The 25,146-nt window shown below is 33.7% G+C and overlaps 1 protein-coding gene across 1 annotated transcript; it reads left to right on the forward strand.

Moving 5' to 3' along the window:
* Positions 1 to 5,345: 5,345 nt before the first annotated feature.
* LOC123682636 lies at positions 5,346 to 24,006 on the forward strand. Its single transcript, XM_045621377.1, has 3 exons — positions 5,346 to 5,512; positions 20,351 to 20,476; positions 23,758 to 24,006. The coding sequence occupies exons 1-3, from the start codon at positions 5,452 to 5,454 to the stop codon at positions 23,985 to 23,987; spliced, it is 417 nt and encodes a 138-aa protein (XP_045477333.1). The 5' UTR covers positions 5,346 to 5,451; the 3' UTR covers positions 23,988 to 24,006.
* Positions 24,007 to 25,146: the final 1,140 nt, after the last annotated feature.

Below are 25,146 nucleotides of genomic sequence, written 5' to 3' on the forward strand. Positions count from 1 at the left end.
TCATCTTATTTAATTTCATTTCCTGGTGAATTTTTTATGCGGAGAATATTTATAAGACAATGATTAGATTAAAAGTTGTAAGATCTATATCACAGAATGATATTTGCAAAGCAAGTCCTATTTCAGATATCACTAATTCAATTTGATACAGTAATTGCCATTTAAAGAATTTTTCAACATTAAGAGACGTTTTTCAATTTCGTCATCTCAAATACCACCACCTTTTTTTTGTTCATGTATTCCAACTTCATTGAAAAGTAGGAATATGAGTACCAGACAAAAATCTGAATTCGAAAAATCCTTGATTGAAGCATTAAAGTCTGATAATGAGATCAAGAAAATATCTCATGCCATCGTCAACATAACACAATCAGCAGAAAATTCATCGGAAAAATATGGGTTCAAGAAAGTTTGGAAGTCTAATGTAGCTGTTTTCGGCAGGTCGGATACATGTGTTAAAAGACTCATTTCTGGTGTGTAATTATTTCGTTTGATTTAGTTTTTTAATGATTCGCTGGCTGTTTCTTTTTTTTTTGCACTCCTATTACGCACTGGCAAATATATTAGGGTATGATTTTGTTAGGTCATTTGGATGAACAGTCTTTAGTTCCTAAATTTTATGAATTGAATCCGTTTAAGCATGATATTCTTTTAGCTATTTTAATATCTTGTGGAGCCCGCGGTGATGTTCTTCGAATTTTCGTGTCATATATTACGGGAAGACCTCAGGGTGTACAGCTGGGAGAGAAAGTCTCCCATGCTGGAGAAGTTCTGGAGGTGTTCCTGAAGGCTCAGTCCTTGGTCCGCTTCTTTTTGGTTTACACCATCCAATTCATCAAGTTTATTCGATGTTGTAAAGTCCATATGTACGCTGATGACTTTCAGCTCTACTACGACTTCACTGTAAGGGACTCAAATGATGCAGCATTAAGAATGGATGATGATCTGTATCGACTAGCGGACATTGCAGCAAAAAATTCAATGAAGTTGAACCCGAAGAAATCATCTGAATTAGTATTTGACTCGAACAAGAACAAAAAACTTGTTGAAGACAAGGAAATACAAGTCAACAATAAAAAATTATGTCAAGAGACTTGGGCATGATCTTGGAAGATTCCCTGAGATTTCGTGAACATCTGGTGATTGTGGTTCGGATAGCGTATGGAGCTTTGAGATCGTGCCTGCCCCTGCATACAAAAAGGTTCTGTGCAAGACTTTGGTCTTGTCATAGTTCACTTATTGTTCACCTGTGTTTGGTTTTTGTCTTGATCAAGTAACGCTGTTACGGATCCAGCGTGTACAGAACTCCTGTATAAGGTTCATTGATGGAATTAGAAGTATGATCATGTATCACATAAGTTGGGGGAATGGAGTTGGTTTCCGATGGGGATTTGTTTTCAATTTTGCTTTTCAATAGATTGGTTTACAGAACTGACGTTCATAATATCACTATACGTCATAGGAATATATTGTCATGTCTCCGTCACAGAACAACTACTTTTAAAAGAAGTTTCAGTTATAACATTTGCAGGCTGTACAACGGTATTAATTTTAAATTGTTGAATTGAAATGTTATTAAAGAAAAATTGAGGCTTATTCCCTCGGTTCTTTATCAGTGTGAGTTTTTGGCAGTTTGTTGGATTCGTTTATTTATGTGCTCATTTTTCTTTTGTTTGATCAATTCTGTATATTTTCATTTTTGCTCAGATATAATGTGTAATGTGTTCTGTTCAAATGTAAATTTTGTATACTACAAGGGTTAAGTGGTTAGTTTTTTTTAGCAACAAGAACAATGTGTTCAATGTTGGAAACGAAATAAAGTAAAAATTTTCGCTAGATTATAGTTATTTTCCTAACAAGTGTGGAAAGTGATACTTTTCCGCAAAAGACTGCAGTCGCAAAGCTGAGTTCGGTCAAGCTGTCGAGTGCGGAAAAGGCATTTTCCACATGAGGAACAATATTTTTCCTACTAGCGTAAATGAAACACTTTCACGGATAGTTTTCGTTTTGATACCGACTGACTTTATATGACGTTATATTTTTGTGCGCTCAGTCGCATAGAGAAACGTTTGAATTTTATGATAGAATTTTTGCATAGAGACATGTCAAAATTTTATGATTGATGCGACTCTTTAATATTTGCGTGTGGAAAAAAACCATTGCTATTCACTTTCCGCACGCATATGCGTGCGGAAAGTAAATAGCAGGGCTTTTTTCCGCACGAATTTGGAAAGTACTACTTTCCAAACGTCAATGCGTGTGGAAAGTAGTACCATAGTATAAGGATATACTATGGTAGTACTTTCAAAATGCTAGTAGGAAAAATTTTTTTCTCAGTTTCCGAGTTTGCATAGGTTTCTAGTTAAAACCATTTTTTTACTATTCGTTTCCATGAGGTGCAGTATCTGACTATAACGGCAGCCTTTATACTTACTTGCGCCAATTACGTCCACCAAAACCATGATAGCTTTCCGAAAAATTCAAATTTTCACGAATATAACACACGCGAGAAAAATAAATTTGCTATCCCTCCTGCAAGACTAAAGAAGACCCAACAATCATACATGTTTGAAAATTTATAATAAACTTCCAGATCATATCAAGGAATGGAGTCCAGCTGTTTTCAGTAAAAAACTAAAGGAAATATTATTGGATCATACAGTATACAAGTTGAGCGATTTCTTGAATGAATGAATTTATTTTGTCATTTTTGTGCATATGTGTATTCTTGATATTGTGCGATGATTTGTACTTACATGTTATGATGTTTTTTATTTATATATTGACTTTCAATACTTTTTACCTGATATGATGTTTTAATTTATATAATGACTGTCAATGCTATCTATATATTATAATGCTTTTATTTATATTATTGGCTATCAATTACTATTTGTTAATATTGTTAATAATTCAAGATTTTGTTTTGACAAGCCATGTAAATTTTTGATGGCAAATATTTGTACATGGTAGGATTTTCTTGTGTGCAAATAAATATTATTATTATTATTATTATTATCTACTTTTTCGCAAAGAACCAGCTGTCAATCAGAAGAACCAGACCTCCATATTGGAAAAAATCCTTGCAAACACTCCTGTCCTCTGGCCAGTTGGACTCCGGAGAACAGTAAGCTGCAAGAATCTACAAACCTGAATCCCCAAATCCATGTAGAATTGATTTATTTCTTGGTTGAATTTACCGATCTGAAATTGATTCTCCGAACCAATTGATTCAATCCAGTGAAATCCTCAACATTTTTAATCGTGTTGTCGATAGATCATTGTCTCAATAACTCTTATCAAGCCATTCCCATGCTTGCACAATATTTTTTCCTATTGAAAGTCAGGGTTTTATCCAGATCCGTATCTAGGTACTAATGCTCCTGTGGCAATATGTTAGACAGCGCCCCCCATTTCGAAGATTTTTTTTCACCCATTATATTTTCTTATAGTATTATTTTTATTCATAATTCAAGTCATATAAAGTTTTAAAATAATAAACAATATTACACAGGGTGATTGGAAAAAATTGCGAAAAAATTCAGGGAGCAATTCTTCGTCAAAAAAGAGAAGAGATTAAAATATTTTTTTTGTTCCATTCATCTTATATTCGTACCATTTCTCAATGAAAATATCGTCTTGACATCCGCCTATTGGATAAATTTGAGGTCGAAAGGAATTCCAACCTCCACAACTCAGGCGTATTATCTGTTCATATTTTTATTCTCGAAAAATTACAAGAGACCTTATTTGTTAAGAATGGATAAGTCTATCCAAAATTAATTTGTATTAATTGTATTGTAAAATATGAATAAAGAAAAAATTATTGCGGAACAAGTTTGGAGGGCGGCTTTTTCTACCCCATGGAATTATAGAGGAAAACCACCAACAATTTTTTCAAATACTTTCTCGAGCTCGCATGAAATGTCTGCTCAACTTCATTTTTGTAAATTCTTTGGTTTTCAAGAAGAAAAAATTTAAAACGATATTTCTTTCGAAAACTGGTACAAATATTGAATGAATGTACCGAAAAAATACAATTATTAACTTTTCACAAATTAAAAACTTCTTTCCGGGTGCTATCTTTAGGGGCCGTAACTAAGCGGGAGGGAGCTCAAAAAAAAGTTCATTTGAAAGACCCACCCTATTATTTGAGAAGGAATCTGCCCCAAATTTTTTCGCAACTAATCATAAACACCTTGTATTTTGTGTTATTTTTATTGAAACCAATGAAATACACGTTTGATATAGCTACATATGAAGAGATAACACCTGAAGATCTAAAAAACCGATCGTTATAAAATTGTATCAAAGAAAAAAAAGGCGCACTCAAACATAGATGGTACCGTTTGTCGAAGAAATACCGACAAGTTTGATGAAGCGCAAAAAACTCGTGAAAATAGGGGTAATAACACGTCATGTTGACGCTCGACCGTAATATTTATGATCTGAACGCGGCACCTTTGAACATGCCGACGCTCAACAGAAATATTTATGACTAGATTACGGCACGCTTGGATATAGTCATATTTATATTATTTCTTCCCTTAAACTAGAGTTTTGTTGATCCCTAGATCATTTTAGGTTTAGTAATCGAATTCTATGGAGGGCTAGCAATATTTCAAATGTTTCCAGATTCCCCGGCATTATTCCTTGATGGGCGTATATATGAATGAGTTGTGATCTTTGGAATTATTCCGCCTGGAGCTTCAATATTTTTTTCTTTTGATATTTTTGGGCGCCCCTGTGGGCCTTGCGGCCGTGGCAAGTGCCACCTTTGCCACGCCCTAGATACGGCACTGGTTTTATCAATACACAAAACTCGTTTTGTCAATTTCCAAAGAAACGAGAAATATAGCATCATTTAACCTTCAATATCTCGATCCTTCATCAAGTAGGGAAATGTTTTCCTTGTTCTCAGTTTTGAGCATTTTCTTTGGTGAATAAGTAAATTATTGCGTATCCTTAATTCTGTCATAATGTAGTTCAACATTTTTCGCCTATTTAATTTTTATTTTCAATTGTTTTGTTCAACTTGAAATTGACAGTGTGAGCTTTATCGAATAAAAATATTCGTTTGGTTAAAAACCTATTAATTTCATTTTTAAGGATTCAATTTTTTTTATTTACCTCTAATGAAACAGTCCTATGTACTTTCAAAACAACATTTTAATCAAATGTGTAGTTTTGATATTCACAAGTTATAGAGATTTGCTGAAATAATGTCAACTTGTGGTCTAGAAAAAACGAGTAGGAATGAGATCAGTTTGGTATATACCTACCTAATCATTTCATCAAGTGGAAAACCTCAAGGATAAATTAACAACTATCCAGTAGCGCCAACAATGCATTGTAGTTCTTCGAATTGTAATGGGAGAGGGAATACCGTTGCATTTCGTTGCCAATTTTTTATAGTTTCATTAAATTCGTAACAGGAGAGAAAAGTAAAGTATGGAATCGGTTATAGATAAAATCTGTTACTGTTTTTTATTGTTACAACTTATATCTTCAGGTGAGTAGGTACTTGAGCGATATTTACTTAGTAAGTTCTTAAAATTAGATTTTTGGGCAAAAAATGTCCTATTGATAGTAAATTATTTCCTCTGAAAAAATATAAAAATATAATAAACAACATTTTGAATATAGGTTCGAAATTGAATATAGATGAGAATTATATTTGGTAAATGCGTATGGGATTTCAGGTTGGGTTCTAAAAATTTTGTTGTTTTTATAAAATTAATTGTCGAAAAGTACTAAACTAATCAATCATATTTGCTATACTCAATTCAAGTGACCATTTTCCTCCTCTTATAATTTCCACCGATTCACAAACACTCAAAGTTAGATTGAAAATAGTTTCTAGATGGAAAAACTATATCACTGCACCTGTCAGCAGTTTTTTTGAGTTCACCCGCGGCAAAACTTGACAACTGTTGTTACCAAAAATTTACAATACATTAGAAAAAAAGAACCTGATTAAGGTCTCATGAAATAGTCTTTTCAAAAATCGTTAGGTTATTTAATTTTTCATCTGCAGAAAATCGGACAAACAAAGTGCAAAGTAATATTTTTTTAACAAAAAAGCATTCGTACAGGTACAAAAATCCAATGTTTCTTCGATATTTTTTCGAAAAATTAGATGCCCTCATGATAATACTCACAAGAAAACAAACATTCAATGAAATTTGGTTCATTTTGCCCATTCATACAAATTGCGTCTGCTTATGTAGATGTTGACTCGAGACTAGATGATTTATTCCCAGGATATGAGTAAGATGCGGTTTCTATTGAAATAATTATATCATTAAATGTGGGAATCCAGTACCTGATTTTCCAATGTGTAAATGAAGTAAGGAATAAAATTCATAACTGCGTTATCGAATGTTTTCCAGCAAAACGATCAAAGGTCTATTTTAACCATCTTATGGTATGATATAAAAATTTTACTTTATGTTTCATTTTTACCGAATGACGTCCTATTATATGATTTTCAATGTTATAAAAAGGTAATCAGTTAAAGTTGATGAAAGTTCTGTTGCTCTACTTGTCTAGTTGGAGCGTTAATGCATGAAAAAAAGGAATTATATGATAATACAGGGTGTTCCTAAATTGAACGTACAAACGAAAAGGGGAGATTCCTTAAGTGAGTTTAAGAAAAAAAAGTCCCATAAACATGGGATCGCAAACGTTTCGTTTTCGAGATACAGAGTGTTGAAGTTTGAATCGTTCAAAATTTTTTTTCTCGAAATCGTTTGTAGATAGGACAAAACTGCAAGAGACCGAAAAGTTTAGTATAAGAACAAAGCTTCTTTTTACATTTTTTCAAATTAACAGTTGCTCACCAAAAAAAAGTTCTGCAGAAGAACAGGTGGCAGTGTTCCAGAAAAAATATCACCATGTAGATCTTCTATCGAAATTGCCATGTCACGTGGTGAGAACTCTCAAATGTAATATCTATGCCAAATTTCAGTTGAATATCTTGTGAAGTGTAGATACTATGAGAAAAAAACTTGAAAAAAATTCAAACTTCAACACTCTTTATCTCGAAAACGAAACGTTTGCGACCCCATGTTTATGGGACTTTTTTTTTAAACTCACTTAAGGAATCTCCCCTTTTCGTTTGTACGTTCAATTTAGGAACACCCTGTATATAATTACATCAACTATCTCTTGATGAACACCCAAATTCAAACGCAGATGACCATCGCCATCATTATCAATATTTACACTGATAATTGCCATTATCAGAAAACTGTTTGATACTCTCTAGTTAAGAATTAATAAATGGACTCTCTAGTTAAGAATGAGAACAATAATTAAAAAAAAAAAAAAAAAACAGTTCCATACTACATGAGTAAACAATGCGATTATAAAGATTGGCAATATTGGAATTCAACAGTGACTCCATAAGTGAAATGAGTTTCGTTAATTATATCAAATGCCATTATCAGAGAACTGTTTGGCACTAATGAAACTCGTTTAAACAATTTTAACTTTCGAAGTTTGATTCGAGTCCTGTAATACCAAGGAATGAAATGAATCAATTGAAAAGTATCATTTTTGTAAAATTGACGAGAAAAGGATCAGCCCTACAGTAACTTTCAGATGAATGACATTTGCTATCATTCAAATAATTCAATAGCAAAAATATTCCAATTTTACGAAATGTAACTTTTGCAGATCCACCATTTTCATAGTGAATTTTTATAATTTCAGTTCGATTTTCGACTGAAATTGAGATGAATGCAACAATTGCTCAAGCTTTTTCTATAGATGTATAAAAAAAATAAATGTCAAAACTGTAGTTCCAATGACAAAAAAAAGTTCTTGTTGAAAAACTCTTTACTTGAAAATTCGGTATTCTTTAATTGTTTTCTTTCTCCTACTATCCAAACAAATTTGAAACAAAAAAGTTTTTCCTCGAAATGATTTTTTAGAAAGCTTTGAAAAAAACACTTAAATATTCTTACCAGTTCAAAAGCTTTAAAGCTGAATTTTTACATTATTTTTTTTCCATTATTCTAACACCGTATTATTCAGAAAACACGAATAAAATAAATTAAAATTTTGAGATCAAATTCATACGGTGCCGCAGATTTTCTCAAGAATCATTTCCGATGAAAAATCCGCCGAAAAAAGTTCGGATGAAACTACGACGATGACCCATCATTTAAGAAGCCTTCCAATGGGAAACGTAAGAAGAAAGTAATAACTAAAAACGAAAACAAAAAAGTTAACGATAACAAAACTCCCGAGACAGAAATTAGCCAACCGCATCTTGAACCACAAAAAAACATCCGAGATAACATTATCGCTATGGAAACAGTCATCCCAGCTCATTCTTCCACACAAAACATTTCAACTATAATACTAAAGGAAACCATACACGTCAAGACAACAGTAAAGTACAAACTCAAACAAATCTCAACAACAAGACTACCTTTAGGAATTATTCAGCAAGAATGAAGGAACTAAACAAAACGGAATACAAACAACAATTTTATCTAACATCAAATGAAAACTTAATAACCGACAGAATCAAAATGGCAGATGAATAAAACGAGAAATTCCCAGAATCTACAGATATTGTCATAAAAATCAAAATCGGCTACCTTATCAAATCCAACAATGAGAAAGAAAAAATCGTAAATGCATTATAGAAGAGATGAAAACCCAGAAAACCATCACCCAATTCAAACAGACTAAACCGTACATCCAAGGAAAAGAAAGACCAGAACCACAGCAAACTTTCTCAGTGGTAATAACTGGCGTTGAAAAATCTATACAAGATGAAGAAATTAGTGAACATCTTAATAAATTGAATTTAAAGCACATATTTTGCCGAAGAATATATCTAGGAATTACAATACGCCTACTACTTACATAGGAATCATCACAGATGAAGCTACAACATCCGAAAGACTACTCTAGAAAGGGATTTTCTTCAAAAGTAGACACTATCTAGTATACGCAAGTCATCCTCCTGAACCCACACCAATTCCATGAAACAAGTGCCAACAATTCGATCATATGACAGAAAACTGCACTCAACCAGCAAAATGCAACAAATGTCAAGGCGCCCACAAAACATCACAGTCAAGTGCAGTGCCTGCGGTTCTTAAGAACACCAGGCATGGTCAAGCAAATGTCCAAAACATAACAAAAAACCCATCGAAGGTATTCCGAATGCAATCATAAGACCTCTTAATAAAATGACCAGGGGAATATAAGACTTACATAAGAAAAATACAAGAATACATGCACCTTTACTATACTATACATGATGAAATCGTGAATAGGTACATATATAAGAAAATTGAACAAGCCCAAAAACATCAACAGGGAGGAACTAGGTATTGCAGAAACTAAAAAGAAGATTTCTGACACAATTTGATGTAGACACTACTGCAGTTTTTTCAGGTAACCGGGTGTATACACCCATGTTCGATGTGGAAGATCAGAACGAACCGTCACCAACAGAACCTATAGACAACAAAATAAACCGCCAAATTCAACTCAAATAATGAAATTCTCTACAACAATAGTTATGTACCGGGTTTTTCACCATAATTTGACCCCCCCTTTAACTTTGTTACTAGAAGAGGTACAAAATAGTAATTTACGTAACAAGTCCGGAAAATAGGGTTTTTTTGGACGAATAGACAAAATTCCAGGACGAGCGTAAGCGAGTCCTGGAAGTCTGCGAGTCCAAAAAAAACATTTTCGGGCGTGTTGCGTACAATATTTTTTCGGCAACCAAGTAAAATAACACTATCGTTGCTGCTTTCCATATTTTATTGCGATTGCGATCAAAAAACATGAAAATTTTTGACAACTAATTTCATATGAACTGTCAGCCGGTTATCTCGGTCGCTATGGATTCTATGATTCTTTTCCGGCCTAGTCCGGGAAGTACGTACTTTCCGGACTAGGCCGGGAAATGCTACTTTCTCAGAGAAAAAGCGTCCGGGAAGTGCTCACTTCCCGGACGGTTGCCGAAAAAAATGTTTTTCACAAAAGTTTCACGAAATCGACTAGTGTTTTTTAAAATTATTTCACAAAACGAAATATATACAGAGTCGGCAACATATTGATAGCAACTTCATTTTTTCAAATAGAACACCCTGTATATTTTTCTATATTTGACTAGCTCTTGTCACCCTGATTTCGAATATATAACATATGTTTGGTCTATCTCTCTCATTCTGAGTACCACAGAGTTTCAAGTTTTAAGAACCACCTGGCAAAAGTAATCAATGTGGAAGGGCAAAATGCCCTTTTTTGAGTTATCTCGTTGGCAAAGATATGACATACGTTTTTCACTATGAATTGGAATTGGATCATTTGGATGCAACTCCATATATTCTCTCCATGTAGCTTTCTTATTTTTATTGTTCTCTACATAAAGCGAACATATTTCAAGTTTTTCCGCTTCTGTGTAGTGCATATTCGGTGAATAGTTTTATTCAATGACAAACGTATGTTATATATCATTGCCAACGAGATAACTCAAAAAGGGCATTCTGAATATCGCAGCCTTCCAATTGAAATTACTTAGCTTGCCAGGTGGTTCTTGAACTTTGAAACTCTGTGGTACTCAGAAAAAGAGAGATAGGCCAAACATATGTTATATATTCGAAATCAGGGAAGAAAGACCTAGTCAAATATATAGAAATATACAGGGTGTTCCATTTGAAAAAATGAAGTTGCTATCAATATGTTGCCCACTCTGTATATATTTCGTTTTGTGAAATAATTTTAAGAAACACTAGTTGATTTCGTGAAACTTTTGTAGAAAACATTTTTTTGTACCTCTCCTTGTAACAAAGTTAAAGGGGGGGTCAAATTATAGTGAAAAACCCGATACCTAAAAAATATCTGATCAACAACTTCATTGAAGAGAATGAGATACAATGGTCTCTGTTCGTAGAAGCCAAAATAAAAAAAGAACACAACATTTCCTACAAAGTCTGGGATATTGTACAGAAGCTAGGACATACAGTTATCAATACACGAGGCGGTAGTATAGCACAGTGCCACCTCAACCTGAAAATGGGTAAGAACAATTCTCCTAGTCTTAACAACAACCTCAATGAAGCAACACATTTCATAATCCCTTTTAAAGATGATAAACTGCACATATTTTTGATATACATGCACTCTCATTCCCAAATCGAGGAAACTATATTCGCAAAAGCAACCTTACATAAATATTCTATGATCATCAGTGACTTCAATCCCAATCAAACGAAAAATAGACAAATTAACAAATTTCTCCAGAGCGGTTCCTTCAAAAAATATATGACACCACCAACATTCTTGATGGATAATAACCCTGATAGTACCCCAGATTTGTTGTTGTACTCTACAAATTTAGAAAGCAACATCATAGATATAGAGCTTGTATCAGACTTGGGTTCCGATCACCTAGGAATGGTTATTACATTAGACATGAATACACAGCCAAAAGATGCTCAAAAGAAAGAAACGTTTACATTCGACAAATGCAAAGTCAATAAGGTGAATGAGGAGAACATCAATTCATTAACTCTCATAGAAAATCAATTATGGACGAGGACTACATCACAGCTTTCAATAATAAAATATCTTAATGTATTCAGAAATATACCTACACCTACAGTAACACATCGCCCATTCCTTCATGAATTACGTCCCTTCATAATTTCAATGATCAAAAACAAACGAAAAATGTACAGAGCATATCGTCACTCCCCCAAGCCACATTTCAAAACCCAAATAAATTAATATAACTCTGCTATTCATAAAATGATCCAACAGTATAGAACCCATAGATGGAATGAAGCTTGCAGATCAATCAGCAAAACCAAAGGAAGAACATTTTGTCAGCAAATCAAAAAAACTCCCCAAGAACAAAAATTCCATAAGATTCCTTCTATCATAGAAAACAACAGAGAATATAAGACAGATTCCAAAAAGGCAGAAATATTTGCAGAGCACTACAAACAAGTATATCAATATGGCAAGAATAAGAATTTTGATGCTGAAACAGAGACAATGATTGAGAACTGGTGCAGGGATTATTTCAACAACCCAACTATGAACACTGAATCAATCGAAGTAGAAGAAGCCCCTTACTATGAAATTCTAATAACACCAAGAATAGTGCAGCAGGATCAGATAATGGATATCGTTGAAAAACTACAGCAGAACATACATGAACATAAAATGAAGTTATACAAATAGTGTCTCAATAACCAATTCTTCCCTGAAGTATGGACAAGAGGAACAATCAACCTCATAGCAAAACAGAACAAAGATTCAGTTTGACTTCCGCAAGAAAAAGGCTACTGTTCATCCACTGACCTTTTTCATATCCAACTTACAAAATGCACAATTGAATAATAAATAAATAGCAGTAGTTTGCATTGACACCAAAAAAGCATTCGATAGTGGGTGGATAAAAGAATTACTTTATAAAATAATTTAAAAAGACACACCTGCATATTTAATACATAGAGTAAGAGCATATCTGGAGAACAGAAAACTGAAAATTAAAATCAAGCAACATCCACCTTCTTCATCCCTATGCAAGAAACACTTCAAGGAACTCCCCTATCTTCTCTGATATACAACATCTATTGCAGTGACATGGGCACAATACACGACCAAAAACAATATATACTACAATATGCGGATGATACTACAATAATATCATACGAGAAATCATTGAAAAACTGCATTGATAATCTACAAGAGTACATAAATATATTAACAATATGGTTTTCAAAGTGGAGGTTGAAGATGAACCCAGAAGAATCCCAACTAATGATTTTCAACCATAAAATTAATCATCAGTTCGCCACTACATCAATAAACAATAAATTAGTCAAACCAACGAATTCAGTAAAATATCTGGAAATTCAAATTGACAATAAAGCAAGCCTAAAAATACACGCAAAAAATACAAAGAAGAAAATTATCAGCAGAGCCAAACACCTCAGAAAATTGACATACAGGAAAGAAGGAATCAACATGAAAACAGCATCCATCAATTCTGCTATGAGCGTTTCGAGCGAGTAGACGTGCTATTGAGTCGGCGCTTTGACGTGAACCATAATTGACCAGCAATTATCAATCAATTCATCAAATAAATTGATTTAAAATTTTTAGTATTTGAAAATGGTATTTACAAAGGATCAAAGATCCGATATCAAGAAAATAATTTGTGAATGTTTCCAAGATAAAAAGTTCATGGAATCGATAGCTGACAAATTATCAGAATTGGTCTCAGAGAAGTTGTCTGAAAAAATCATCGAATTGGAAAGCAAAGTCGACATAGTGAAAATGGATATGTCACAATTAGCTGATGCAAATCGTAACTTGCAGTTGAAAGTCGATCAATTAACTGAAGAAAATCATAAATGCCAGGCTGAAATAGATGACCTTCATCAGGTTAAAAAATTGTCTAATTTGAGAATTTATGGAGTCGAGCAGGAAAAAGATGAAAATGTTGGAGAAATTGTTCGAAATTTATTCACACGAAAACTTTCACTACAACTGTCTGATTTTGAAATAAAAAACTGTTACCGAATAAATGCTAATAGTCAAATTGGAAATAAGAAGCATTGTCCAATTATTGTGAAGTTTTCATCGTCCGATGACTGTGTCAAGATCTTATCTAATAAGAAAAAGTTGAAGGGATCTAATATCACTATTACTGAGGATTTAACTAAGTCAAGATATGAAGTTTTCATCAAGGCAAGGGGGATCTGCGGAAGACAGAATGTTTGGTCTCAAGGTGGAAGAATATGTATATTATTTGATGGTAAAAAACATTATTTAAGAAGTTATGCTGAATTCAGAAAAATCCTTTCATTATAGATTATCGTCTCGTTGATTCATTTTGCACTGTTCAAATCTCAATTTTGAATACAAACTTGTTTGTTTATATAGAGTTTTAGGTTAAGTTTTCTATCATTTCATAAATTTTTGCGGGGAGGAAGAAAGAAACAAAGAGTATACTGTAAACGTTCTTATCTTTTACCATTTGTCATTGTTTTTTTGCCTACCATATTGTTTAGGAACGTTATCTAGTGTTTGTTTTTATACGTTAACTGGCTGTATATGTTGGGATATTGTATGATATTTGGTTGAAACATATTCAATTTGAAAATAAAATATAATTTGTTTTGTTAATATTTGTATCACTGCTACCTTCTTAGTATTTAAATTGGAATTCATTGTTTGGGGGAGAAATTGTTACGGTTTACTAATCATTCATTATTTGATTTACGTTCATTATTAATTCTATTGTGGTAATTAGAAGATGTGGGATGGCTAGAAATTTTAAGTTGTGTCATTTGAATATCCGTTCACTTTTGGCTCATTTTGATGATTTCAGAACATTAATAGATGATTTCGATGTCGTGGGTGTTTCTGAGACATGGTTGGGTGATGGGGTTGATGCGGAGGCCATAACCATCGATGGTTTCACTTTTTATAGACAAGATCGACAAACCAGAGGCGGAGGTGTCGGAATTTATGTATCAAATAAAATCAAATCCATATCATTAATTTCAAGTAGTATTAACAACCATTGCGAACAGATTTGGATCCGGATAAAGATAAAAAATACCTCCTTTGCGGTCGGTTGCGTCTATCGTCCCCCTAAGGGTAGTCTACCTTCTTTCATAGAGTCTCTTGACGATTCCTTGTCCTTAATTTTTCCCACTGTAGATGAGTTGATTTGTTTTGGGGATGTTAACATCGACTTGCTCTCAAACGGGATCTTGGTTAATTCTTTGGAGGTCTATGGTCTCGAACAGTTGATAAATGAACCGACAAGAATATGCGGACGCTCCATGACATTGTTGGATCCAATTTTTATAACTAACCCTGAATACGTATTAAGTTCTGGTGTCATGGATGCAAGCAATGTGTCTGATCATAATTTAGTTCATTGTGAACTCAGCTTTAGATCGTCAGTCACGGAGCCTAAAATACACTATTATAGAGATTTCAAAAACTTCGATGTTACCTTGTTTCAACAAGACTTAGTACAAGAATCGTTCAATGATATATTTGCTATAAATAATATCGATGAAAAAGTTGATTTTTTCTCCGGTTTGATTCGGTCCGTGTTCGAGAGGCATGCTCCTTTGAAAGCGTCTCGTGTGACGAAAAAACATGCACCGTGGTTGACCTTTCCCGTCAAAATGATGATGAAGGAGAGAGATTCAGCTCTAGCAAAATTTAAAATATCCAAAACGCCTGATGATTGGGATTGTTACAAGAAAATACGAAATTTCACTCTGTCGTCTATAAGACGAGAAAAAAAAGCTTATTACGATGGTATATTTCGGGCACGAGATTCTAGATTGTTGTGGAATAGTTTGAGGAGGATAAGTCCCCAAAAAAGTAATGTGCGTTTGCCGACCAACCTGGAGCGACCGGAGCTGGCTAATGATTATTTCAGTTCCGTTTTTGTTGATAAGCCAGTTGATGACAATCTCTTAAATTTTTACGCTACAGAAAAATTTCCTAACTTAACAAGTCCTGAAACTTCTTTTAAGTTTCGATTTATTACTGTCGATGAGGTCGGAAAGATTATTTCGAGCATAAAATCAAATGCTGTTGGTTTGGATGGTATAACGATCAACATGCTTAAATACTGTGGTTCTTCACTTGATAAATATATAACCCATATAGTTAATTGTTGCATTGAAAAGAATTATTTTCCACAATCATGGAAGGTTGCGGTGATAAGGCCGTTAAGTAAAATCAATGACCCCAAGCAGTTTTCAGACCTCAGACCTATTAGCATTTTGCCCGCGATGTCAAAAATACTTGAGAGGGCAATCCATCGACAGATAACATCATATGTCACTGACAACAATATTATTCCCAATTGTCAGGCTGGTTACAGGGCTGGACATAGTACTTCATCTGCATTGGTGAAGGTGGCTGATGACATCGCCAGGAATTTTGATGACGGAAATGTAACAGCTTTAATAACCTTAGATTTTTCAAAGGCATTCGATACCATCAATCACACATTACTTTGTCACAAGCTAAAATATTATGGGTTCTCTGAAGATGCACTTTCTTTCATCTTCTCTTATCTGAATAACCGTTCTCAAAAGGTACAAATTAACAATATTTTGTCTTCTTCGCGTTATGTTATCTCTGGTGTACCCCAGGGATCCGTTCTGGGACCTCTACTTTTTATTATATATTCAAGTGATATCCTAACATCAATTAAATATTGTAAGTGTCAGGCCTTTGCTGATGACACTCAGATATATTGTGACTTGAATGCGGGTAACTTTTTTCAAGCTCAGGATGGTGTAAATAGTGACCTCGAAACGGTAAATAGATTGGCTGGGAAACACAATTTGAAGTTAAATGAGAGTAAATGTCAGGTGATTTTATTCGGAAATAGGAGCTTGAGGGAGAATCTTTCACAGAGACTTCAGGTGAAGATTGATCGTTCAGTCTTGCCCATCGTTGATACCATCAAGAATTTGGGTATAACGTTTGATTCTGACTTGAAATTCACTTTTCATGTAAATACCCTGCTCAAGAAATCATTCTGTATTCTCAAGATGATATACTCGCACAGACATTGCCTTAACTCTTCTATTCGTAGGATTCTTGGTGAATCATTGGTTTTATCTTTATTCAATTACGGGGATGTTGTTTATGGAAATTATTTGACGAAATTTGAACATCACCGTATTCAGAAAGTACAGAATTTTTGTTGTCGTTTCGTTTTCTCTCTTAGAAAGTTTGATCATGTTTCGCACAAAATAAGAGAGCTGGGTTGGCTTCCAATGCATATTCGAAGAAAATATAATTTTTGCTATTTTTTATACAAAATAATGAAGTACAAAATTCCCGTGGAACTCTATAGTAGACTTGTTCCTAGGTCGGCTGTCCATTCGGTCGCGGTAAGGGGTAGAAATCACTTGAGCATCCCTCGTCACTCCAGTGCTATGTTTCAGAAATCGTTCACCTACCAGGCCGCTAAGATGTTCAATACATTTCTCATTGATTACTTACATATCTCCGAATTTCGGATGAAGCGTGTTCTGAGAGCTAGACTTCTCGAATTATCGGGTTAGTACTTAATATGGACTCTTTTATTTTATCTGTCCTGTTATACCCTTCTTATCATATTGGGTATGTTGTTTTGATTTTTGTTTCATGAAACCTATTGACATGTTTTCTTTCTTTTCTTCTCCTCTCTAGAGTAAAAAACGCTATTGTAATATTTGTATGTATCGTGCTGCACAGGTTAAGTGTAAGAATAGCCTGAGGCTAAACTTCGCCTGTGTTGTACTGAAAAAGAAAAATAAAGACGTTTATTATTATTATTATTATTATCATTTAAAAATCCATATACAAATCACTCATTGAATATGGACATTCCCTTCATACTAACTGCAGAGAATCCGTGATGAAGATTTTAAAGGTGGCTGAGACAACACCCCTCATAGCTATTTCCAAGATGAGACATCCAAATAACAGACTGTACAACTCCCCCAACGAGCTCCTTTACCAGATAACCAAGATAGAACCTACTGAAGACCGAATCAAAAAACTGAACACGAAATTTAAGCAGCGCCTTGACGAACTCTAAGGCCCAGTTTCACCAAATGCTTTAATCTTGACTTAGCTCTTAAGTGAGGCCTTAGATCACGATTAATGTAATGTAGCGTTTCACCACACTCCAAAGCGCCATTTAATCGACCAATCGCGATTTAGCACTAATCGGCCATTTTTGGAGGATTATAACCTTTCAAGTTGAGATTAATAATTATTTATCAGTATGGAACTCTTGTCTATGTAATTATTTTTCCGGAAATTTCTAATTGTTGGGTCAATTTTATCAAAATATGACTGTATGTATAGGCTCAATATTTCCCATTCAAAATACACGTAAACTTTGTTTTTTTGTTTTATGAAATTTATTGCAAAGAATAATTTATTGATATGTTTGATTGAAATATTATTTAAGAAGCAGTTAAACTTGTTAATAAAAATAAATAAGTTAATAAAATTACTTATTTAGTTTTTTTTCCAGAATGTGTGGTTTTGTGAAATGGGATAATTTCTGCAAGTTTCCGACATTTCGAAGCACATCACTCGACATTCTCGGCAGAAATTAACTTTGTTTTTTGTTTACAAGATGACAAATGATTTGAAATGTTATGAGTTATGAATGAATGACACCTGACACCTAGCGCCAATGGTGGTCATCACTGCTTATACAATACAGAACACTATATAACTCCTTGTTCACAACGTTGCCAAATGGTTTGACTATTTAATCGCGATTTGGTTAATCGCGATCATCTTCGGACGGGTTGATGCATGGTGAAACAGAAAACACTGTTAAGCCTGCTTTAGTAACAAGCGGAGTTTAATCAATCTGGGATCAAGTGCTGTTTGGTGAAACTGAGCCTAAATAATAAAGATTCTCATGCACAATGAACCGGTAGAACATCCCCGAAGAAAATTCCCAACCCAAAGGTTAACACAGAAACTGAACACCTATCAAAACTGATATCTTGTCAATTTTTTTTTTTTTGTAAATTTGTAAATCTGCATAAAGATTTTGTTGATGAAACTTGGGCTTAAGGTCCTCGGTCGATTGCCCTTTGATAACTAGTTATCAATAAAGATCAGTTGTTATTATTATTATTATTTTTCCAATATACAAATTTCGGCGGAATATGATAGATATATTATAAAATTTTGCAGGAATTTATTCTCATTTTTCCGATGAAGTCATCCTAATGAAATTATGAACTCATATTCTTGTCACTATAGTACAATATAGTTCGATTACAATTGGTCATTCTTTTACCACGAAGGAGGATCATAAGTACCTACTAGTTTAAAAAAAAACAAAAACAACAAAGCGCAATTTGTTTTGATTTGGAAATGGTGAACTTCCTCCGGAACTTCCTATTTCAAAATAGATGTGGGATCCAAATTCTTAACACCCGACTGAATGATACGCTACTGACTTTACGAAACGAGAACTACACGATCGACCCTAAAAGGTTGGACCATGCAGATTTATCGATAGATGGGAGACGTAAGGGGAAAAGGTACTTGAGACTTAAGGACTGAAGTACCATACAGACCAACGAGGGTGGAATTCGACGTAAGATAGTAGACGGACATAGTTAGGATTCGACGTTACAGATTAGACGGGAAAGGTTAAAGAATTCGACGTGATAGACGCATATGATTCGACGTAAAATAGTAGACGCAGCGAGTAAGATAATTCGACGTTAGATATAGACGGATCAACGCGAATAATTCGATAATTAGACTATAAACAGTTAGACGGAATAAAATAGCTTCGATAGACAATAGACGAAAGTTCAGTGGCTGTACATTCAATTGACGTTGAATTGTACATTGTGTAAATAAACAATAGTTAAGTTCCGGCGGCCTTTTATATATAAACCCCTAGACAACGATATAAAAACCCTACATAGATATACAAAATATCCTAGTTTTTATGTCTTTGGAACAGCAGAGCTGAAAAACGAACACCGAACTTACAAAAATATGTCATGATTCAAGGAAACAAAACGTAATCAACGAAGCTTTCACTACTACAAGAAAAATATCACTTTTGCATATTCAGTTGGGGCTAATGAAACAATTTGTGAAAACTTTGAATCGAAATAAAATGGTTCTGAGTACTTGTCAAGTAAATCTCTTGTGAAAAACTAAACTGTCCCTATTCAAATTCCTGATAGGGTTGTAACCCTCTCCAGGTAGTTGCTAGTAGAATCAAGCTTTGTATCCAAGATCATGTCTCCCTGTCATCAGTATGAGTGTTTTCACAAGTTAGAATTTGTTATTGAGGGTGGACACTTTCAAATGAGACCCTGTATGTGTGAATTTTGTTATGAATACCTTTTCTTGTCATAAATTTTCAAAATCCATGTGTGTTCTTAAAACTGGCAATAGTTCTCAAGTTTCTTAAGTGAAATAATATATATCAGTTTAAAATATTTGTTTATTTATTTACTTCTTTATTCTTGATCTCAAATACAGTAGAAGTACTGGTGAAATGGCCTTTTTAACAATATACAAAAAAATAATCTTAAAATACTATAAAATATTTAATATAGTCAGCACATCTCAAAACAAAAAAATTTGATAGACCAAATTTGAGAAATATTTCTGATACTGCATCTAAAAATTAACCAGGAACAGTAAAAAAATTGCGGACATCAAAATGTCTCATAGCCTTTGTTATTCCTATATATGTATGCGTATCCAGATCCGATATTACTTATACATAACATTTTTAATTTTTATCTTTATTCTCAATACATAGCTCATGGGATGAAATGCTACCACTGTCAATCTAATCAATCTGATGATTCTTGTGAGAGAGGACTTCCCAGTATTTCATCGAGGGAATGCACTTCAGGAGAAGTTTGCGTAACATATAAATATGACGGTGAGGTTAAAAAAAACTGCAAACTGTACCGACAATAGTTTCAATCTTGAAATGATCCAACTGAGTGTACAAACTTCGGTTTCGGTACAACCAAAGTTATAAGTTCTCCACACAATTTCGTCAGGATTGAAGAAGTATCTTCGTTGATAGAATTTCCCGAACGAAGAATATCTTTCTACCCATATCATTCTGTCGCGATTTCTGCAATTTTATAATTTTAAGTCAGGTGTGGTGTCCATGAGGTTCGACTCCCTGATCCGAGAATTTTTAGTCAAATTTTTTTTTGTTCTTCCGACCGAGACGTAAAAAAGATTATGTTTATACATTAAATATAAACCCAAAATTTACATTATGTTATCCAATTATTATTCATTATATCAATATATTCATGAAAATATCATTTTCGAAATTTTATAAAGCTTTTGAAAGTTCTAATGCTGGCAACACTTCATCCATTGTAACGTGCTCACCAACAGAATAATTATCAATATTATCATAAGAAGAATGAGAGTTGAGGTATATAACATATTAAGCAATTTATCACAGGAATTTGGACAAAAATAATAAATAATCAACTATGATTTTGCCAACGTTTTCGTTGTCTCTATACAGGGAAGAATATACTCGACAATCTTCTAAGTGATAGCACTTAGAATACTTAGATACAAAATTTTAAACAAGGATCCAACAAGAAACACTCAGGACAACATCAACAAAATTTTTGAAGACTCTCAGAGATGAACAGATGATAACAGGAACACAATATAAAGAATTAATCAGACACAACAGTATTCCTCCAAAATTATACTGTTTGAGAAAAACTCACAAACAAGTTGCCAGTTTCAGACCATTCGTAAGTTGTATAGGTTCGCCTGGTTATACTGTCGGCTCATTTCTACATAAAATTTTAAGTAACGTTCTTTCCTCTTCGAAATTTAAAGTAAAGGACTCGTTCTCTTTTGTTGAAGAACTGAAAAACATCCATGTTCCTGAAAATTACAAGCTAGTGTCTCTCGATGTCGTGTCCTTGTTCACTAACATCCCAAAATCATTAGTTGTTCAGGTCATCTCCAAAAGATGGCGATATATAAGTTGCTTCACTGAATTGGATAGGAGCAGTTTCATCAAGTTGGTTGATATTGTATTCGACAGTGGTTACTTTACATTCAATAACACTTTTTATAAACAGTTGGATGGCACAGCTATGTGATCCCCTGCCAGTCCTGATTTTGCTGAATTGGTTATGTTGAAGGTATTTGAATATGTTGCAGGTAAACTGAATTTTGACATCCCCACCATGAGAATATATGTTGATGACACATTTCTGCTCGTACCTGACGACCACATTGAGTCAACACTTAATTTGTTCAACTCATTTAACGAGAAAATCCAGTTCACTATAGAGATAGAAAATAATAAGTGCCTACCTTTTCTTGATGTTATGGTGATAAGGGAAAATAACAAAATGATCACAGATTGGTATGAAAAACCATCTAATTCTGGTAGATGTCTCAACTTTTTTTCCAATCATAGTTCCCAACAAAAGAAAAATATAGCTACCAATTTAATTCACAGAGCTTTATCACTAAGCCACAAAAAGTTTGTGATGCAAATGACCAGCATACAACAATTACCCCCGTTAATACATCAGAAAGGCGATAAATAACTACAAACTTAAGCGGGATCAGGTTTGCCTTGTTAACAATAGTGGAGACGTCAATACAATGGCTAATACGGTGAACAACATACACATTGGCTCACAGACTGAGGTGACTGCAAAGTTAAAATATTTCAAGCTCGCATTTTTCCCTGGATTATACTAAAAGCTACACAAAGTATTCAAGGGATTTGGTTGCAAGACCTCATTCTACAACATCATTGATAATAATAAAAAAAATTTCACCAATATAAAAGACAAAACCCCTCCTTCCATGCAATCTGGCCAAGTATATAAAATTCCATGTCAGGATTGTGATAAAGTGTACGTGGGCCAGACAAAACAATACTTAAAAGAGAGGGTTGGACAACACAAGAATGATGGAAAACATTTAAAGCCGAGAACAAAACTGCCCTCACACAGCATACACACAGAGAGGGACACGGATTCAACTCCGAAAATGTAACTATCCTAGATAGAGAACATACTAAATTTAGACGTCTTTTAAGTGAAATGATATACATAAGAAGAATGATATACATAAGAAGTAAATTATAGAAAGGATAGAAATAACTTGGGTACTGTTTATGACTACATGATATCCAGGATAACGGTGCCTAATGGATAGCAATTTCGTGTTTGTCGCCAGATTGATGTTCGCCTCTTGTGTTCGTGTTTGTTTTTATTTTTGAGCTGTGTATTTTCGAATAGTTGAATAAGCCGAGACTAAATTTGAGAATATGTGTCAATGATACATTGCACCAGAACATATAGTTCCGCTTCAGTTCCTTTGTTTTCAATCTATTGACTGACATACGTCGAAACCGTTTGTTTATTCTTCACTTTGGCTAACTATTTTAAATATATATTTTATTAATTGTATGATGAGGTATGAAATCCAATGTTTAATGTTTCTATTTGAGATTAATAAATGCTTTATTTTCAGCCTTGAACAAGGAACAAGACGTTCCGAAACGTTGACAAAATCGTAGTTGATTATTTATTATTTTTGTCCAAATTCCTGTGATAAATTGCTCAATGGACGTGAATAGTACAGAATATCATATTAACTCAAAAAAAAAAAAATTACACTCGACCCAATAACGTTATATAGTATTCACGTTATAATCATTATATAGTATTCATTGTTGATGGTTTTACTTTTTGTCAAGATAGAAAATGAATAATAAATAACCTATGTATCGATGTATCAAAATGCATTCGAAATTCGAAAATGATCGACATTTGGAGTCTGTAATTTTGATGAATTTCTTAATTGATTCATATTTTCCGTTAGATCAAATAAAACATTCATGTGAATGAAGTCGAAAAATTCGTAAAGAAACCATACAGAAAAAATATAAATATTTGTGGTAATGGTAACTAACTCCTTTGACTTATTAGTAGACCGGCCACCTGAGAAAATTCCTTCTCTAAACCGAATCTCGTCGGTATCTCTTCGGTATCCCTACAACAGAAATGGATGTTTTCAGGACATTGTGTAGATCACGATACTCCACACATCCATACCTGTTGTAGGTAAATAGAAGAGATACCGACGAGATATTTCAAAATCGGGTTGTGGCCGGTCTATTATATCTCGAAAATGTTAATTTTTTTTCAGTTTTTCTCAATGGCCATAAAGCAGGGACAACAACGATCAGAGGATGCGAGAAGAATAAAAACTATTGTGGATCAATAGAAGATCTGATTAACATACTTGTAACACCAGCAGTAGTTAAGGAGAGACAATGTTACATATGTGAAAGAGACTTGTGTAACAGTGCATCGAGTATATACTTATCACCTTTAGTTGTAATATCTCTCTCTGTAACTTTTTTAATTTTGACTTAATATAGGTTTACAAAATAAATGTCTGGTCTTCCTGAAAGATGACGAGATTTGATCGAATTTCACTCAATGCTGAATCTTTTGTCGAAATTATAGGTATCTGATTTTTTGATCAAAAAATGGTAGGGAGAATATTAAATTTTTAATTCATTCCACGAAAAACTCATACAAACAAAGAATGTGGGAGTCTGATTGGGAAATCCTCTAATAATGTAGTTGCGTGAATAAATAAAAAACTATCTGTATAAGCACGAATTAACAAGCGCTCTTGAATACATGTCAATGCTTTCTTTAGTGTCTGTCTAATTCACGTTCGAGTTTTCTAGGGTTCTGGTGACACGATCAACATTATCATCACTTGATATCACATGCAGATACGTTCACATATTGATCTCTGAAAAAAAATATTTTTTCTCGAGAAGATTGTTCTAGTCTATTATCTAATTTTGCACCACATTTTCTACCTTTATAGAAAAACTTAAAGTTCCAGAAGTTGATAGAAAGTATTAGAATTAGAATCAGAATTTTTGTTCTCTAATTCTGTGGTATTTCCACATCTTGTAGAACAAAATCGTGCGAGAATATATCAGAAACGCACAGTTCTCATGGTTATATTTTATTATTATATGTTGGCACTCCGAACTTTCCGCTACGGCTTTATCTGTCAATTCATCAAATTGCCTTAAAGAAATCAGTTCTGCCAACCAACATTTCTCAATGCAAAAATCACTAAATTATATTTATGGAAATATTTCATTAATTTCGATGAAAATGCAATGAATTAGAGAAAATAATGTATAATACTCGTACAGAAGTTTTGGAATGAACGAGTGGTAGAATGAGCCTTCTGTACGAGTATTATACATTATTTTCTCTAATTCATTGCATTTTCATTGAAATTAATGAAATATTCCCATAAATATATTTTAGTGATTTTTGCATTGAAAAATATTGGTTAGCAGAACTGATTTCTTTAAGGCAAATTGATGAATTGACAGATAAAGCCGTGACGGAAAGTTCGGAGTACCAACATATAATAATAAAATATAACCATGAAAACTGTGCGTTTCTGATATATTCTCGCACGATTTTGTTCTACAAGATGTGGAAGAATGAACGGAATAACCACAGAATTAGAGAAATAACTATAATGAACCAATCT

The sequence above is a fragment of the Harmonia axyridis genome, chromosome 6 (genome assembly GCF_914767665.1).
Source record: "Harmonia axyridis chromosome 6, icHarAxyr1.1, whole genome shotgun sequence".
Lineage (NCBI taxonomy): Eukaryota > Metazoa > Arthropoda > Insecta > Coleoptera > Coccinellidae > Harmonia > Harmonia axyridis.

Bases quoted from the DNA above. Each gene is read 5' to 3' on its own strand.
- LOC123682636 (XM_045621377.1), top strand. From the start codon at position 5,452: ATGGAATCGGTTATAGATAAAATCTGTTACTGTTTTTTATTGTTACAA. The intron at 5,513-20,350 runs GTGAGTAGGTAC...CTCAATACATAG, and splicing joins GTTACAACTTATATCTTCAG to CTCATGGGATGAAATGCTAC. The intron at 20,477-23,757 runs GTGAGGTTAAAA...ATTTTTTTTCAG, and splicing joins CGTAACATATAAATATGACG to TTTTTCTCAATGGCCATAAA.